Below are 19,590 nucleotides of genomic sequence, written 5' to 3'. Positions count from 1 at the left end.
CACAAAACGAGCAGATCAGTGAAGGATTCATGTGTTTGAGTCTTGTAATCGTCTCCTTCTTCTTTGTTTCTTTAAAATCTGTTCGTGTTCTTGACCTAGGGTTTTGGTCAACGTCGGTCAACTGGCCATTCTTCGTTCTTTCTTCTTCTATTTTCGATTTGGATTGTGTTATGTGTTGGATCTAGTCACAGTGGGTCACATACTCGCTGGTCAACGTCGATCAAGGGCTGTATTCCATTGTTACTTTTAGGCTTCATTCTCGAGTTAGAAATAGAAAGAAAAGAAAAGATTAGATTGGATAGAGAAAGAAAGGGAAAAACTTATCCTTAAAAAGATATTCTTGAGTTTAAGATATACAAAGAGGAAAAGAAAGGATAAAACATATAATTTTACAATTATTTCCTTATATTTATTATATTTATATATACACACAAAATCATTATAAAAAGCCTCGATTCATTTATAATAATTATTCTCAATTTCATTTATTCATCTCAGATCAATAATACATGATGAATGGATAAACTATTTCATAGACCCCACCATGTATGTTCCACCATCTTCTCATTACAACTTCCTGTCATCTTCTCACTATTCACCTAAAAAAACCCACCATTTTCGTCTGCTTTAATTCTTCTCGCAAGTACAAAAAAAGGAACAATAATTGATTCCAAATTCCTGTTTTCATAACTCTTTAGCATCCTGATTGCAAACATAAAAAGAAGAAACAAACTAGCCTGTTCTACATCTGCCATAACAACTAGCCGTGCTCCTTCAGATATATCTCCATCACTTGCAGCAGAAGGGCAGATTAGTACTTTTATATTTGGATGTGAAGTTTTCCATCCAAATTCGACCATATTTGGCTGGAAAACTTTGGAACAAAAAACCTCAAAGTTTTACTATCATTTCTTTCCTTTTCTTATATGAAAAAACTCAAGAATGAAAAAAGTAGTTTTTTTCTTATCCTTTCTTTTCTTATCCTCCTTCTAAAAAACTCAAGAATACAGTGTTAGTTACGGCCGAATTAGGGTTTTAGTTAAACTCTGTGGAAACTCTTTTTGTTCCAAACTCTGTTCTTTTCTTAGTTCTGTGTAATTCGGTGCAAATACTTGGTCGACAAACTCTTTGAACAAAGAGTTAAATAAAATTTGGTGGCATAAATTCTTCACAGTGTCATGTGTCGATTTCAGAAAAATATTAAACTCTTTGTAAGACTAAACTCTCTGTAAGTAACAAGTTCTCTAAAATAAACTCTCCGTGCCTCCAGAAGTTATAAACTCTTTGTTATAAAAATTAAGTTCACAACATTTATAAACTTTCGCCTTAACTTCATAGGGCTTATAAATTCTCTAAAAATCCTTTTCGTAGAATATATAAACTCTCTCTCTTGGTTTCACATAATATATAAACTCTTTGTCATAAAAGTTGGTTTCGTTGAATTTAAAAAGTATCCATAAACTCTCTAAATATTAAGTTCTCTGCCTAAGTTCTTCAAAATAAGTTAAGTTCTTTGAAAGATTAAGTACTCTGACATATATAAACTCTATGTCATAATTAAGTTACGAAGAACTTATAAACTCTCTAAAATATACTCTCTACTTAAATTCTCCGAATTTCATTAAAACCTCTTAAAGACTAAATCCTCTAAAACTTAAACTTTTTCGACTAAATTCTTTATAAGTTAAACTCTCTGATATATATATATATATACGTATGTACAAGTTCTTTGTTTCAGTGGTCAAAGACAAGATTTTAAGTCATCGACATTTCAAGTGTTTACAAGTACAACAAATCTATTGTATATATATAATACGACAATATACAAGACATAATGGCATTTCTTAAGACACTAGTATAGGACATAGACGTGTACAATTAAATAAGTACTTACTGGTTGACTTGTGGACAGTGTAGGACTTTTGGACAGATAGTGTATGTGTTTCAGAGGTACTTGAATGTTCATGTTCGTGTTCATTCATCTAGGGTATTTGTGCTTGTGCTGCTTTAGGTGAGTTTCGTAACCCCTCTTTTTACAAGTTTTTGGGGTGGAAAGTATACTTATTTTTCAAACAGTTTTGTTGATTTTTGTTTATGTTCAATATTGAGCCGGTACGTATAGAGTTACTTATGTCATATGACGTGCTTGATCTTGTTTGTATATGTGTGATTATGTGTTTGTTAGTTGTGCTTTATGGCGTGCTTATTGTGTGCATTGGAGACTTGGACTAAGGCATATACCGTAAGACCAGACTTTGAGACTGATTTGGACTGAGGCAAGTACCATAAGACCGGACTTTGAGACTTTGAGTCTCGTGACTTTTGTGTGCATTGAGGCAGGTACCGTAAGCCCGGACCTTGAGACTTGAACTTGAGACTTGAGTACTTTGACTTATATGGTGTAACTTTGCTCATTATATATTGAACAAATACTTGTTTCGACTTAAAGGAATCGACAAAAGACTTCCTTCTTGACTAGACTTTTTGACTAAAACCTACGAACTCACCAACCTTTATGTTGACACGTTTTAGTATATATACTTTTCAGGTACTCAGGCTAATCAGGGATAAAGACTTTTATGCTAGCACTGGACTTCGGAGATTATGCTCCATTGCTTATTGTCAGACTTTAAGGCTACATGCCTTGTACTATCCCGTTTTTTGGACTTATTGTATTAAGCTGATCTAGCATTATTATGACTTTGAACTCATGTTTTGGAAATATATTTATTATATTCTATTTCATTTAGTAGTATCTATGTAATTCCATGTCGTATTGTACTTTTCATAACACCTCATGTTTCCGCCAACGGTGGGGTGTTACATTTTTAAAAACTGTTACACATAATTTTTTCTATAGGCTGCTTAGTGCTTACAATAGGTTTACGAGCAAAGTTATAACTGTTTATGAGCCTTTACAGTTGTAATTATCAAAATTAGACTGCGAAATATGCATAAAACCGACGTGGGAGAGCAAACCCTTTAAGGCGTTATCAAGACACACCAAAGTTGAGGGTGATAGCCATTTATCCACTATGTGTTTCCAAAAGAAAATAGAGTATATATCATTATATATAAGTATATTTATTTATATCTAGGTAGGTATAATATAAGATTACAAAAATAAGATTAGAATTCCTTAAACAAATAAAACTTGTATGGTTGATCTACCTTGGCAAGGAATGTAAAATTAAGTGAAAATATCACTTATGAGAAGTTTGAAAGCTATATTTACCGAATGCTCCAAAGGAGGTTCTTGGCGGAGGACGTGGACAAGGGGTGAAAGACATATGAGATTAGATTTCTGTATACTTTTTATTTAGACTTTAATTTCTGTGACCTCCGTATTGGTTTTGGTCTTGAGTAGAGGTAAGCCTAAACCGAGGAGGAGGTTACGCTAGCTAGGTTGTCCCTAAAATGCTTTGTCTGTCGGGGGACATGACCATTGAGAGAGGTTTTAGAGGATTAGGATTAGTGTAGGCGTTTTTGAGAGTATATGTGAGGAGTAGGATTAGTCTAGCTAGGCAGCCTTAGTACTTACTTTCATAGGTTGTTTAGTCCCAGTTAGCTTTCTTGCATGGTTGCCCCATTTTTATATTTATGTATGCATGGTTGTTTTCCATATCCAATGTTGGGGTTTCTTTCAGTAGGTTAGGTTGATTATGTTTGTACACTTTTATGTTATTTTAAATGGAGTCAGGTGATACTCAATAGACAAGTATTTCCTTCTTTGCTATCGCCGACCGACAAGTATGATAACTAAACTCTTTACACTTTTCAACTTTCACCTCTTTGTGACCGGAAGTCCTTATGGAAGCAGCCTCTCTACCTTTGGGTAAAGATAAGACTGTCTACAGCTCACCTCTCTCATGCCCTACTTAGGGATTGGGTCTTATTATTGTTATCTGCATTAAATCTACATCATCTTATATTTGATCGAATCCGAACAACTCAAAGGTTATTTGGTCTTAATTTTGGATGAATTTACAACAGGTTGAAATCCGGCCAAATGATCCAAACCTAGCTTATATGGTTTAAATCTTGGATGAATTCATGATAAGGCTATCTCCAATGCTAAGGACAAGGACGCCTAAGGGCGTCCTTGAGTTGCCACTTCATATTATTACAAATCCTTATACATCCTTATAAATCCTTCAAATTCTATAATTTTATTTTCAACCATACAAATATCCTTACATATCCTTTTACCTCCAACTAAAAACAAAAATATATTAGGTAATGACAAATAAGGACATGTAAAGGTATCTTTCAAAAAAAACCTTAGTTTTGGACAAGTTGCAACAGCAAAGGATATCCAAGGGCACCCTGATTGGAGATAACCTAACTGGAATCTGAATAATCTGATCTGAACAACCCGAGATCTATATGTGTAATCTATCCAAATAACACCCTTAGGCCATATCCCCCATAAAATGTCTTGATCGGGACAACTTCTTGGCACAATGAAGACACCGTAGAGGCCTATCAGAACGTCTTATATGAGTAATAGATTGATAGTACTAATGAAAATGTTCAGCACTTGAGTGTGTGTGTTGCACCATCTTTATGAGATGACTGGATAAAGAATCAAGCATATGGTTTAACTTAGTAAATGAACAGAGCTCAGCTAGTAGATTCATCTTTGGTTTTTTTTCATAGACTTTGGGTTCGATTTTTTGGAGTAACAAGTTTATCGGTTTTTTTCTTGTATCATCGGTAACGGTTCATAGTCTACATCTCGTAATTTAGAGTATGTGCGGGGCTTCACCATTATATGATGAAGTGTCATATGATGTTAAACACTGACTGATTGTTTTACAAACATAATTTTAACTTATAACAAATACATAAGCACTAATTTTATTCAACTGATACATTGTTTTTCCTAGATATCGCTATTTCTACTTTACATTCAAACATCTTGAATTATGAAAAACATCTAACAAGACATTCAACATATATGTTACTTTCCCTTAAAATCCCTACATAAAAACAAAGGGAAAACGAAGAGAAAATATAGTACATATATACATATATACAAAGTATCATACTTTTAAACGTACCATACCAATCTAGTATTCTAAGTAAAGAAACCTGTCATTAAGCATCTCCTCCTTCCATTTCCTAACGTTCATGGCTATAAATTCTTCAATTCTAGTTGCGAGATCATCACAATTATTAACATGGTCGTCTGCCATATCACTATCAACATCATCTTCATCACCTTCATCGTCGTTATCCTCGTCATAACCATCATACCCATGAAACTCTTCATGATTCTCTTCATCTTTCCTAATGGCACCGTCAACTAGCTTCACTTCAACCGAATGAGACACTAAGTCTTTATGATTACCAAATTCATGGCTCTCGGTTGCACCCTCAATTAATTTTAAATGAACTAGACGAGGGACGAATTCTTGGTCATCTTCATTTACAATATGATTCTTCATGAGACTATGAGTTTCATGTAGTATCATTTGATCTTCATCAACGTTATAAGATAACGGGTATAGTTCTTCTAATATAGAGGTAATGGAATGACAATAATGACAATCTTTACCTTGATCATTTGAATATTGCTTTGAAGACCCTCTCAAGAATACGGCCACAATGAATAAGGTAATTGCAAAAAGCATTAACAAAACGTAGTCATGTTTTATCTCATTTGTAGGTTTTGGAAAGAGCTCAAGTTTTTCTTGATGACTTTGGAACGAAATGTAAGCAAAGAGTGATAGAAGTTTAGGAACTATAGCGATCTTCATGCACCTTTTTGTATTTTGGTTAGTTACTATATACTTTGCTTTGAATAAGTGGAGTTTATATGTATCTTGTATTCTTGTATGTATGTATGAAAGAATATATAAAAGGAAAGGAAGGATGGTTGAATATATTATAACTTACATAACGGTTACCAAAAGTCTACTTGTGAAATTTCTTTGAAAGTCTTTCTTGTGTATGACAAATCATCAAAGATTAAATTATTTGTGTAGATGTCATGGTGATTAAGTAATCAAACATATAATTGACATATGAACACTTTTTTAGATTCATATCTATTTTGGTGAACTTTTTAGTACTTTCGTTCGATTCATTTATCTTAATTAACAAAAGGCCCATTTGTCTTTATAATAATTAAGTGTGTTGTCGAGATAAAATGTATGTTTAAATAAATATTTTTTACATAGATAATAACACTACTTCATGTCTATGACTTTTGTACTAATACATGTTTAATACAGAACATATTGTAGTTACTTTTTGTTAAAGACAAATATTCCATTAAATTAGATCAAATAATACTAAACTACTGCCAAAAATCTAACCTTTGCTTTTACCCAAAAAAATAAATACCTCTATCAAGTGAGCTAACTTTGCATCAACATATTGTAATTACTTGTATAAATAAACACTGTTTTCTAAGAAAGATAATTCTTATTTTATGATTAAAAACTGTCCATATAAACATTAATCTTCACCTTCAAAGACTTGTACGTGTAGACATGTGTATTGGTAGATAGTAGTCAAAATTTTTTTACCAATTACTATTACCTCGTCGCTATCAAATAAATAAAATAATCAATAATGATAGTCCTTTTATAATACTTAAGTAGAATTTGGTAGATTATCCAGCCTGGGTGTTGATGGGTCGGGTTATTTGGGTTTCGGGTTATTTGGGTCGGGTTATTCGGGTTTTGAAAAATTATAAATCAACCCGTAACCCAAACCAAATAAGCTTTTGGTTATATGGGTTTGGGTTGTTCAGGTTCGGGTTTTTTTGGGTCGGGTTTTGGGTGACCCATATAAACGTGATTGATGAATTTACGTGTAACTTAAAAAGATTTGTTAGTTATGCAACATTGCAACAATGTAAATTCAATTTCAAAAACTTAAATAATATTGATATTTATTTAGATTAACAAACTTTTATATCCAAAACGGTTGAAACACATATAATTTTGCGTTTTTTGAATTCTTGAATGAAAAGATAGTTGTTTTATCGTTAATATTCAAGAATATATACTTTAAACAAATTTGATGTGTTATATATTAGTATATATAAAAGAAACAAACATCTTATTCGGGTTATTTGGGTTGACCCAAATTATTGAATTTTTATCCGTAACCCAAACCGATTAAGCTTTGGGTTATTCGGGTTAACCCAAATGACGACCCGTAAATCGAATAACCCAACCCATTTCACCCAAACCCATTCGGGTTGGATCGGGTTATTTGGGTTTGGTTATTTTCTAACACCCAGGAGTGGGACTGCCAATGGTCCATGACAAGAAAAGTTCAAAGAAATTTCACTATGTTTATTATTGGCAAATGTTCGGTACAACAATCACATCAACTGATCGAGGGGGTGTTGTTTTAAGTTATTCTATCTCTTCGATCGATAATATTTTTGAATTTTTTAAAGATGTTATCAGATTCTCATTTGATAATTTCTTGTAAATTTTTTTTTTAAAGTTTCAATAATAATAATAATAATAATAATAATAATAATAATAATAATAATAATAATAATAATAATAATAATAATAATAATAATAATAATGCCTAGCTAGTATTTTGACTTCAATTTTTGAAAGTGTATCTAGAACCACTTGTTCAAATGTTAGTGTAATTCTATCATAATAATAATAATAATTATAAAAACAGATAGTTTCGCTAATAAAATAGTTCATGATTTTCAGAGGCCACTATGTTGGCCGCTTTCAGTTACAATTCTTACACTTTTTGAATATGTTAACAATTTTTGTATGCTTGCTGAAATACAAGTTCACCCACGACATCATGCACATAAGTTGTAATTTCGACCCATGTAATGGCTAATCAGTTCCACTTGGGTTATATATACCTCTGATAATGGACAAATTTGTAAACTCTAAAGACTTGACTAATTAAAATGAAATTGAATTATAAAATCTCAGGAGACACTTTACTGACATACATTAATTAGTAGAACTTTTACTCGCGAATGTCAAAAGTTCTATATATTTCTTAACCTGGTCCACAGTTATTTAACCCTTTGAAGTAAAAAAATCTCCTTGTCAAGACTTGAACTCAAGACTTTGGGTTTCAAGTATAACCCTTTTATGGCCTACCCTAAAACACATCAATGACCAACAACTCATCTAAGTAAGTTGGTGACTTGGTTCTAATATGTATTAGATATTAGTAGTTGTAATTGGATAGATTTCATCAAGGACGTTAACATGTTACTTGTCTACAAAAGTCAATAACAAAAAGCTTAAGTGTTTGTAGGTCAGCTCAACCATTCGCGATGTTTCAGCATAAGTAAGTTTTGTGTTCGGGCCAAGTCGCCATGATATGCTGCAACTATCTACTGGAAACTATCTGCATAAAGCTAGTATCTATAGATAGAAAGGATTCGATTTCAAGTGTTATAGAAATCTGGGTTGTTAGAACCAGCCCCGTTTTGGATAGTAGTTATGGTTCTACCTTATTCTTTGCATCTGGCTTTCACGGATTTCATGTGTTTGTTGTAACTCATTTGCATGTGGTTTTACCAATAACGGTTGTAATTTGCTAAGATGATGTTGAGGTAAATCATGGTCTAGATCTGATTTAATCTGAACCTATACAAATTGGTCTTTGTTATCTACATGTATTAATGTATATATGTCATAAATGCCATAACATTGATTTAAAGTTATGAACCCTGGACATATTTCTAAGGCATACAAGATTGGTGTAAGATAGCTATGAAAGTTTGAACAGCTGATTTTGCATAAGTTGAGTCGGTCATGGCAACCAGTGAAAATAACTAGATTAGAAGGCCAATTAACTTTTTGAGACAAAAATTAGTACTTTTTAATCTAAAGTTTGACACTTTTAGTTGTTCTAGTATTTTTGAGAAGGTAAAAATAGTTAACGTTTGAGTAAAAACATTTATTGTTTTAGCAAAATCAAAACAACTTAAAATATTAAAACATTTATCATTTTGGTTTTAGAGTTCATGGCCATTAATTGGAGTAAAAGAAACAATCATACGTTTATATATACAAATCAAGCTTTGCATCGTTCTACAATCTTTTATTATACTAAAACACAGTTGCTCTAATAACTTATCGACCAATCACAATTTTCGAATTTTAAAGTTGACTTTTGTTTTCAATTTTGACTTTAATTTACATTTTTTTGTTTTTCATCAAAAATTTACACTTTAGACCCAATAATTTTAATATGATAAATAAATAAATGATAATAACTAATATATATCCAATATAATAATAGCTAATATTTATCCAATAAAATAATAACTAATGTATAATTATAAGTGAAACTTCACAAATTAAAACCAAGAAAATTACAGGACCATGACAACATTATCTTCAAATATTCGAGTAATATGGGTAATATTATTAAACAAATGTATAAAAAAACAACAATCATGCAAAAGATTATTACTATTAATTAGATAACTATAGTTGATAATTACCCAATCTCACTTGGGATAATTTAATGAAAGTTAGCTTTGTAAAGTGAATACAAAAATAAATAGGATGATATAATAGAGTAATTTATTAATTACTTATAGTATTAAATCATATCAAATGACAGGAAACCAAAAAAGTTACGACTTAGATCACGAAGAATAATTAAGAACTCAACTAAATTTTAGGGAATAAAAAATATTACTGTTTTATAAAAATGAAAACTCAATTATTAATATTAAAATACATTAAACTTAAATTTCAAAATAAACTAAAAATAAACAAAAATTATAACAATTTGACAAATAAGTAAAAATCCTACATGTCATTCAAAAAAAGTTGCCACATAAGCATTTTCATATCCTCTCTTAGTTATATAGAGAGATGATAGTGACTTATTATGATATTTTTAATGTTCATATATCGCTAAATATGTCATAATTTACAACTTTGATAGACAAATTATATTTTGTAATATTCAAAGTAAACAACTTTGATGAACATATTTTTAAAAAATATTATCAATTTTTTAATACTCAAAATACTATATTAAAATTTAAGATTCAACTTGGTTGGATTCGTGGTTGGAGATCTTGTCTCTGGAGACAGAGGTCAAGGGTTCGGTCCTCATGCCCAGCAAGGCTGGAGGTCCTTTTCTACTTATGGTAGAACATGAAAGCAATCTCTTTACTTTTGGTAGGGGTAAGGTTGTCTACATCTCAACCTCCCCATACACCGTCGAAGATGATATTGGGACCCAACCCGTAAAAGACGGCATTGGAAGTTACTTTTACTATATTAAAGTTTAAACTATAATAAATTAACATCCAATATTAATAACGTTGTAAGCCCCGTGTATTAGACACAGACCTAAAATCTAGTTTAAATAATTAAAATAGAGGTCACGACTTTGATCCTAACACTTAAAAGAAATCAATTCAAGATGAGTTTTATCTTACATTGGCAAAATAGGTCAACTTATTTTATTAATTCACATCAAATTACAAAGTATATCAGACAACACCCACATCTAAGCCCTTGAATCTGAACCGCCCATCTAAGCCTAGGGTTGTAAACGAACCGAACGAACACAAACGAGAGCTTGTTCATATTCGTTCGTTTCACTTAACGAACAGTTCACGAACGGATAAACGAACATAATGTTGTGTTCACGAACAAATAAACGAACATAATGGTTTGTTCATGTTCGTTCATTAGTGTTCATGAACGAATGTTCACGAACATAAACGAACACGAATGAACAAACATATAACTAGTAATATTTACAAACATATAGTTAGAAATATTAGACTTCATATTCAAGGTTACAAAATATTTGATCGGCTAAAAGATTTACGAAACTTTCCTACTTATGATATGAAGCTACTTCATTTATCTTTTAAAAAAAAGATTTATATCCTCTCATTTCCAAAAAAAACAAAGTTAAAAGCTACAACTTTGAACCCATTATTAGAGTTATATTTAATTTTTCTTTAATTATATAAATAATTAGATATTAATGTTAATATTAATATTAATATTAATATATATAGCAAAATGAAATGTTCACGAACATAAACGAACGGATGTTCACGAACATATTATCGAACGTTCACGAACACAAATGAACGAACGGAGGTTGTGTTCATATTCGTTCGTTTAACTAAACGAATGAATTTTTGTGTTCATGTTCGTTCGTTTAACTAAACGAACGAACACGAACGAACTTCCCGTCGAACGGTTCATGAAATGTTCATGAACTGTTCGGTTCATTTACAGCCCTATTTAAGCCCCGCATCTAAACCCTCGTATCAAAACATCGCAGCTAAGCGTTCGCTCCTAAGCTCCAATATCTAAAACATATAATGTGCATAAAATTATGGATCTAATATACGAAATGATAATACATTATAATCAATCATTAATTAAATAAATAACTAAAAGTAGATTTTTAATAAATGATTTATGAGAATTTACACGGTAAATTTTAGATTCATTCACTTAGGCTGCATTCTTGAGTTTTTTTTTTCAAAGAAAAATCACCTTTTTACATTCTTGAGTTTTTTTTCCAAAAGAAAAGAAAGTGAAGGAAGGAAAAATCAAGGGTTTTTTCCCCAAAAGTTTTCTGGCCATTTTGGCCTGATTTGGAAAGAAACTCGTGGAAGTGGTGGTTGCAGGTGGTGGTTGCAGGTTTCCAGTGGTGGTTGCGTTGCAGAGGGTGGTTGCAGGTTTCCGGTGGTTGTTGCAGGTGGTGGTTGCAGGTTTCCGTTGGTGGTTGCGTGGAAGGGGTGGTTGCAGGTGAAAAGGGTGGTTTCCGGCGGTGGTTGAGGTTTCCAGCGGTAGTTGCAAGTTTCCGGCGGTGGTTGCAGGTTTCCGGCGATTGTTCCGATTATTTTTCTTTCACTTTCCTTTCAAACTCAAGAATGTCTTTTATAAATCTAATCTTCTATCCTTTCTTCCTCTATCCAATCTTCTCCTTTCTTTTCTTTTAAAAAAAACTCAATAATACACTCTTAGTTTTACTTTAACAAACCAAAGGTTCAAGTCACGCAGCCAATTGAGACCTTAGCATATGTCACCTCAATTAACCTCCTAAGATAATATTACATTAAGCTTCAGACCAAGCAACAAGCTATCAAGATGGTCGGCGGAAAATCCCAATGACCAACGTTTATTAATCACAACCTTCTAACTTTGAGAAAGTAAAAACGAAGAAAAAAGCAATATGTATGCATCTTGTACCTTATAGAGTCAAAAGAATCACCTTTGAAATAAACTAAAGATTCAAAATAGAGCTATAGCATAGAACTACCAAGCTCGTGACTGAGCTAATCATCCAAAATAGGTATCCATTTCATTCCATATGTAATTTAATTTAATGTTACAACTATATGCTCCTTTAAGGGCCCATTTGGGAGTTAAGTTTTAAATACAAATAATACTAATGCCCTCAAAGACATGTTAATTCTCTTTGTAGCAGAACCCAGACACAGTTTATAAGAAGGATAATCCGGAGTATAACAGTGAATTACATATGATAATATAACAGCATAGAACTAACAGTAAGTTAAGTTAGTTCACTGCTTAGCCTCCAAAGTTGGGTGTGTTACCTGCTCTTTTATACTTTTAATGAAACACCTCTGTGACATACACGGTATGAAAAGTTTATGCTCTATGTTACCATTGTTAAGTGTTATGACTTGTGAGCAAGTATGATAACACATATAAGCGGGTTATCTAAAGCCTCTCATATGCCTTCTTGTCGAGTTCATACCTTTAGGTTATATATGAAGACTTTGAAGTAATAATTTGACCAATCAAAATAGTGATAAAAAATGTTTATTAACCCATCAAAATAGTGAAATCTTTGAAGTAAACTTTGACCAATCTTGGGGTCAAATAATGTTTCTGACCCAGACTCAGCCCCAGCCCAAATCCGACCTAAAGCAACCTATCTCAAAAATGACCTGTTGGAACCCACTCCATGACCTACCCACTTGCCATCTCTAATTATGTAGAAAAGAACACCAACCTTGAAATACTTGCTCAGTTAATGACTCGTACCTTTGTTGTCGGACACGATCAACTTTGTGTCTTGATTCAAACGTTTTTCCTTTTATTTATATAATTCCTTTAATAAATACAATCCAAATCAATACATACACAAGTAAATGGGATAAAATCACCTCCAACAATTAGATACAAATCTTCAAAGTCATCATTTGTTTTACCTTTCAACCAATGTCCTGGTTTATATAAACACTTGCAGAAACACGTCTATCATCCATCACTGCTCTTTCAAAAAAAACCCAAGAACCAAGTCAAATAAATTATGGGCATAGACAAGCTGCACAGAGATACTTAACACGTCATTACAACCTTGTAAGCATATATGATGTATTGATTATTTTTATATAAATTTCTGTTATGACCTAAAAGTTTTCTATAGAAAAGTTTTCCTACAAAGAATTTTATTAAAACCTTTCTACAAAATTCTTATATAACAACAGAACTATCACAAAAGATTACATTTTTATAACCATATATTTTGTTGAAGCACATGTGACATGTATAGTTAGAAATATGTAACAACCCTTACAACCTCATGTGTTGTTGTAAAAATCATCGAATACAGTCAACTCAACCCTCCTGTTTCTGACACATACTTAAAACTCATTTTTTGATCAATTACCCAACCCACTCGACCACTTTTGTTTGCCACCTGGTTGTGTACATAAATATAAATGATCAATATGACTGAAAATAACCTTTATCTCAATATGTATGATAGAACTTGAGTTGACCTCCAAAACACAATACCTTTTATTGCAAATGCTCGGCTTCTTCTTTCAACATCGAAAGCTCTTCCTGCCAAGAGACATAGTTACAATACTTAAAAAGAAATCAGAGTAACCAAATGACATAACACATAGATTAAAACTTTACACAAACCACAATGAAGCAACCAACTCCTCTGCCCCTTAACCCAAGTATAGCCGACCTAATTTCTCTAAAATCAGAGTTTACATCTAAAACTGACACTTATATATATGTGTGTGTGTGTGTGTGTGTGAACCGTCATCTCCTATGCACAACACAAAATCTAGAATTATTCCTCTCTTGCATCGTTGTTAGTAGTCGTTTTGCCACTGGTCGCATGTTTAAAACAGTGTATTTGACCGCCTGCATGCCATAATATATACAATGAGTTTTGAGTGGAACTGTTATGTACTTATAGTAATAACTAATTATCTTCATTCCAATTGCAATTCCAGTCCATTACATGCCAACCAAACGCACGGACAGAATCATACCTGTGGTTTGACCCACCCAATTACTCTTCCCTCTTTTCACTGTAAAAGGCTCATTGGCGAGCACACTCTCAAGACTGATCATCCCATAAGTTGTGACTAATTCAAGAACAAAGTTTAGAAAACATACTCAATCATCATATAAGTACAAATTTATAGAACCTAGATCTAACAGCTCATCATCCATTTATGTGAAAAAAGGGACCTGTAAAAAAGAATATAAACACCAAATACATATTAAAATAAGAAAATAAGATAACACAAAAAGAGATACACGATAAGCACATTCTGATTGTTAACAGTCCCATGTTCAGAATGTAAAGCTGGTCATTTTTGGAAAGACGATTTACTTTTAAAACTTTAAAAGATAAAACAAACATTTATATGAAACTTTTCATTTACTGCTTTTAGCATTTCATATTCCTTTAAATTGCCTACCCTTGCACACTTGAAAAACCTTGATTACGGGTTCAAAAGCATGAGCCAAACGGTGCAAAAGCCAGATTGCTTTTGCTAACTTCAGAAAAGCTTAATAATATGGTGTCCTTGGATGGCCACCTCCCATTATGTAGTTTCTGTGATCCAGATTACCAAAAAACGAAGCTTCCATTTTTGGATGGACCACAAGTATGTACTTGCTCCTGCAAAATTTCCAAAATCTGAATCGGGGTTTTGCCCAACAGAATCAAGTGGATCCATTTCCCGTAGAGAAAGATGCTGCTGAAAAAAGCTTTCTTTACTTGTTTTGGCATCATCTTCTGATTTCAGACCAAAGTATTCTTGTTGAAACCCACTAAACATTTTTTGGCAGATATGGTATTCGAATGCATAATTCTTGTGAGCCCGTTTTGCATAAACAATATCCGGTTCGATCGAGTTAGCAGCTGCATCAAGGTCCCAACCAGCAGCCTTCATCATGTTTATTAATGGTTAGGAAAAATCATGAATGACTTTAGAAGCAACCTCGACGGCTGACTTGCAGAGCTCAGGGGTCAAATCTGTAGAACATGCTTCATTTTCATCAACGGATCCCTCAGACGCTTTAGAAGATGACGATAGACCCCGCAGTTTTAAATTCTTTTCGAGTTAAGCACGTTTTAGAGTTGCCTCTTGAATATGCTGCTGTAACTGAACTATTTCAGAATCTTTATTGTGGACTTCTGACTAAAATTTCTTTACCATGACTTCATACGTCTTCAAAAGACTCTGTTGCTCTTGAATTTCAGCAGCCAAACGAGAATCTTGAGGAGATATGTAAGTGGGTCTTGGATTATTCTCTCTGTAAAAATGTTTGAGTTCAGAGAGATTCTTAAGCTCAGAAATGACAAGCTTATCGGCAGCTTGGATCTTGTCAGGGTCGTAAGGAGTATGTGCGGACTGGAGACGGATGTAAGCTGACTTTAAGTTAGATACATGATCCAACTGCAAGTAAGAATAAAGATATCAGACGCTGTAAAACGTACCTAATAAATCCAGAGACTGGTAACTGGATTCGCCCAGTAAACATAATACTTTTCAACCTGAATACAAGAACCAGCAGTTTTATGCAAATCATACCTTCAACCGTACTTTCATTAGCTACTTTCAGTTTCAACCAAAGCAAACCAAACAGAAAATTATAGTCCTTAGCGTGTGCTGGCCATTTCTACTTTTTAGCCAAGTTGCCCGCCGACCCGTATTTGCAGACTCGATCCATTTCCATAAGCTAATATCACTTAAAAACACACCCAAAATTTGCAGATTACTTTGAAATAACAAATTAATAACTTCCCACATGTAATGGAGAAAGCTTAAAAAAGCAATTCCACACATCTCACACTCACAACAATTGCATTACAATATTTATTATTATTTTATACAACAAATTAGAAGGCTAACTTTTTGAGAGAAAAAATAGTATTTTTTAATATTAAGTTTCAAACTTTAATGGGAAGACTTGAGTCATGAAAAGATCTAAACTTTAATATCTAAAATAAAAAAAGTTTAAAAGACTTCCCTGAATTAGTTGCAAAATATAACGGCCACATTTATTAACTGATTCTACATCTTGATATGAACAAGTCTTCTCTTTCACAAATCTAAAAACAAATGGAGGTGGCTTAAGTTTCCAGAATACTGCTGATGATGTTGCTCCATAGCATTGAGCCAATTTCCACGAATAATTTCCATTGCCTCATTGATTGAAGACGCATCAGGTAGTGCCCGTTTTGCAATTGTTAAAGTCGCAGCCTCTGCTTCTGCAGCAGCCTAAATTGCAAAAAATAAGGGTCTAGTTAGTCGATGTAGATAGTTATAGATAGATTTCTCTTTCCTTTTCCACAAACAATCTTGTAATAACTCTTTGATATCTCAAAAATAGAATTAAACCCTGAAAACTCTTGGTTACATGAGTATTCCACAGAGTATTTGTACATTTGCAAAAGTACTTGTTATAAACAGGGCCAATAGTAAGAATGCTAAAATCTTATTTCAACGTTGAGAAGACTTTCTTATGTTGTAAAAGTTGCAGATTTACAAAAGAATGTTTACCAGCCAAGACAGATTGCCTTCATCATATGCATGGAGAGGATTGAGATAATCTGTTTGAAAAGAGCAACCGTTATATATATAATGTCGTGGTTGACATATGAATAACATAGAGTCATTAAAACAATTCAATCCTCCCACAGGTTCAGGATGGCTATTGACACAGTTACTTCTGAATGTGTTGATTACTTTATCATGGTTTTATTTTATCGAAATCAAGTCAAACAAAACAGGTCTCAAGGTGAAGAGGTCAAATAGGTCAAATGGGTTGAAATTTATACAAGTTTAATGCCTACAACCTCCAAAGATCTAGATTGAACTTGTAATATCATTCTTTTTGTAATCATAGGCAACATATTAATTATGTACAAGGTACTAAAATAATGGTGAGGACTCACTGATATACCATACTCTTCTGTAAAATTTCAGTAAATAACAACCTCAAATGTATCATAGTTCTTCCAAAAATCAAAAATTGGTATCACTAATATACCATGAAATTTTCATAAAGCATAATGTACAATAAAATGAAAACAATACATGAATAGAACGAAACTCAGATAACGAAAAAAGAAACTTACAGTCAGGGTATACTATAGACAGATTCAAAGTGCTCCCCATTTCCTTGTAAACATCTGATTCCAAAATTTCCTTTGTCATAAGACACCATGGTACATCATTTTTCTCAGCCGTGCTATAACAAAAGAAAAAATCGGTTTACCAACTGATTTTCTATTCACATACTAAGTATCACTGGCGTCTTAGAGGGTATTTAAGAAGTGCAACCACCACACATGGCCTAAAAACTTTTGCCCGAGACTGCGATCAAACATGTTCAGTGCCCCAGCAAACAAATTTTGTCTCAGATTCTCGTCTACCAGTTCAATCTACAAAAATGAGTAGTATTCTCCATACACTAACAGTGCTTAATAAAATGACTATTGACTAGTGTTTCAAATTTTATTCCACTGTAGCCTGAAATTTATAGTCCATAACTCCATATCCAACTTTTGCGTATCTAATTTTTTTTTTTAATGGCTAAACGTTACACCATTTCTACTCCCTACTCCTAAACTAACCCAAATAATTTCTAAGTACATCTATGCCAGGACTGCACCCTGGACTTCTACTGACAAGGCAAGAGCCTCTACCAAGTGGGCTAACTCCACATTGGCTTTGTGGTATATAATCTAAGGAAAACATATAATGTGCCTAAAGATGATCATTGAAACAGTATCCATATAAAAAAAACAACAAAAAAGCAATTGCATTACAAATATTTATCAAGTAATTGCATACTAAAACACCGAAAAAATGCAACACAGGGATGCTTAACAACAAGGAACTATATTAACTAAATTAACAACACAAGGAAGACATAAATCATGAAAAGATCTAAACTTTAATATCTAAAGTTTAATATCTATACTTCCTAAATTAACTAAACTTTGATATCTAAACTTTAATACCTAAACTTTAACTAAATTAACAACACAAGGAAGACATAAGTCATGAAAAGATCTAAACTTTAATATCTAAAGTTTAATATCTATACTTCCTAAATTAACTAAACTTTGATATCTAAACTTTAACTAAATTAACAACACAGGGAAGACATAAGTCATGAAAAGATCTAAACTTTCCAATCAGGTAAACCCGACACTGAATCACACTTCCTCCGATTCCAAAACCAGGCATTACCATTAGTCATTAGACCAACCTTCGGCCTCTCAAAATTTTCATCCACGGCGAAAATTTTAACCACACTATCCATATAAACCTCGGAAACCTCTGTCCCTTTGCTGTAAAACGTACCTAAAAAATCCAGAGAGAAACATAATATATTTCAACCTGAATACAAGAACAACCAGCAGTTTTATGCAAATCATACCTTCAACCATAGTTTCATTATCTACTTTCAGTTTCAACCAAAGCAAAACAAACAGAAAATTATAGTCCTTAGCCGTTTCTACTTTTTACCCAAGTTGCCCGCCGACCCAGACTCGATCCATTTCCATAAGCTAATATCACTTAAAATCACACCCAAAATTTGCAGATTACTTTGAAATAACAAATTAATAACTTCCCAAATGTAATGGAGAAAGCTTAAAAAAGCAATTCCACACATCTCACACTCACAACAAATTAATAACAACAAGGAACTAAAATAACTAAAGTAATTTGTATATATATATATATACACAACAAATTAGAAGGCCAACTTTTTGAGAGAAAAAAAAAAGTATTTTTTAATACAAAGGTTCAAACTTTAATGGGAAGACATCTAAACTTATAGCTTAAAAAAAAAAAAAAAGTTTAAACTTCCCTGAATTAACGGAAACTCATGAGGGTTTGGATCAATTTTTTCCACTCACGCTTATCGTAAGTGGGCGGCCGCGGCTGATATGTTATCCGACGTCGTCTTCTTCTTGTTTTCGTCCTGAGAGTTGTGGGCTGCTGCTGCTCCTCCTCATCATCATCATCAGTATGTATCCTTAACGGTGAAAGTGAAAGAGCAGGAGGAAGACAACTCTGATCATCATCAAGATGATCAGAGGGTGCCCCTGCTGCAACATATACCTCATTTAATCGCCGCGGGTGTAATTTTCTCAAGATGATCTCCATCTATATATATTACGTATGTATAATAATAATTGATTTTTTTTTATTGATGATGATGATGATGATGATAATACTACAGAAAGATAGTTTTAGGGGGTTTTTTTTCTTCGTTGAGGTAACAATAATAAGAAGATTAGATTTAGGGTTTTGTCGTTTAGAGATTCTAAGCA

General features: G+C 32.8%; 1 protein-coding gene and 1 pseudogene across 3 annotated transcripts; both read right to left on the bottom strand.

Moving 5' to 3' along the window:
• Positions 1-12,298: 12,298 nt before the first annotated feature.
• On the bottom strand, positions 12,299-16,089 carry LOC122594993 (annotated as a pseudogene).
• Positions 16,090-16,097: 8 nt separating this feature from the next.
• Positions 16,098-19,590, bottom strand: LOC122594994. Of its 3 annotated transcripts, none has more exons than XM_043767273.1 (4): positions 18,519-18,964; positions 17,380-17,492; positions 16,802-16,851; positions 16,098-16,519 (listed from the first exon to the last, which is right to left on the bottom strand). In XM_043767273.1, the coding sequence occupies exons 1-4, from the start codon at positions 18,539-18,541 to the stop codon at positions 16,343-16,345; spliced, it is 363 nt and encodes a 120-aa protein (XP_043623208.1). In that variant the 5' UTR covers positions 18,542-18,964; the 3' UTR covers positions 16,098-16,342. The 3 variants fall into 3 exon arrangements, with proteins under 3 accessions (XP_043623208.1, XP_043623209.1, XP_043623207.1); XM_043767274.1 differs by having other exon boundaries at positions 16,100-16,519; positions 18,500-18,964; XM_043767272.1 differs by lacking the exons at positions 16,098-16,519; positions 16,802-16,851; positions 17,380-17,492 and adding an exon at positions 19,174-19,590 and having other exon boundaries at positions 18,307-18,613.

The sequence above is a fragment of the Erigeron canadensis genome, chromosome 4 (assembly GCF_010389155.1).
Source record: "Erigeron canadensis isolate Cc75 chromosome 4, C_canadensis_v1, whole genome shotgun sequence".
Lineage (NCBI taxonomy): Eukaryota > Viridiplantae > Streptophyta > Magnoliopsida > Asterales > Asteraceae > Erigeron > Erigeron canadensis.
This window is presented reverse-complemented; position numbering and strand designations above follow the sequence as displayed.

Coding starts and splice junctions, on each gene's coding strand:
- LOC122594994 (XM_043767272.1), bottom strand. CDS start 19,423: ATGGAGATCATCTTGAGAAAATTACACCCGCGGCGATTAAATGAGGTA. Junction 18,614..19,173: donor GCCGCCCACTTACGATAAGC/GTGAGTGGAAAA, acceptor TGGATTTTTTAG/GTACGTTTTACAGCAAAGGG.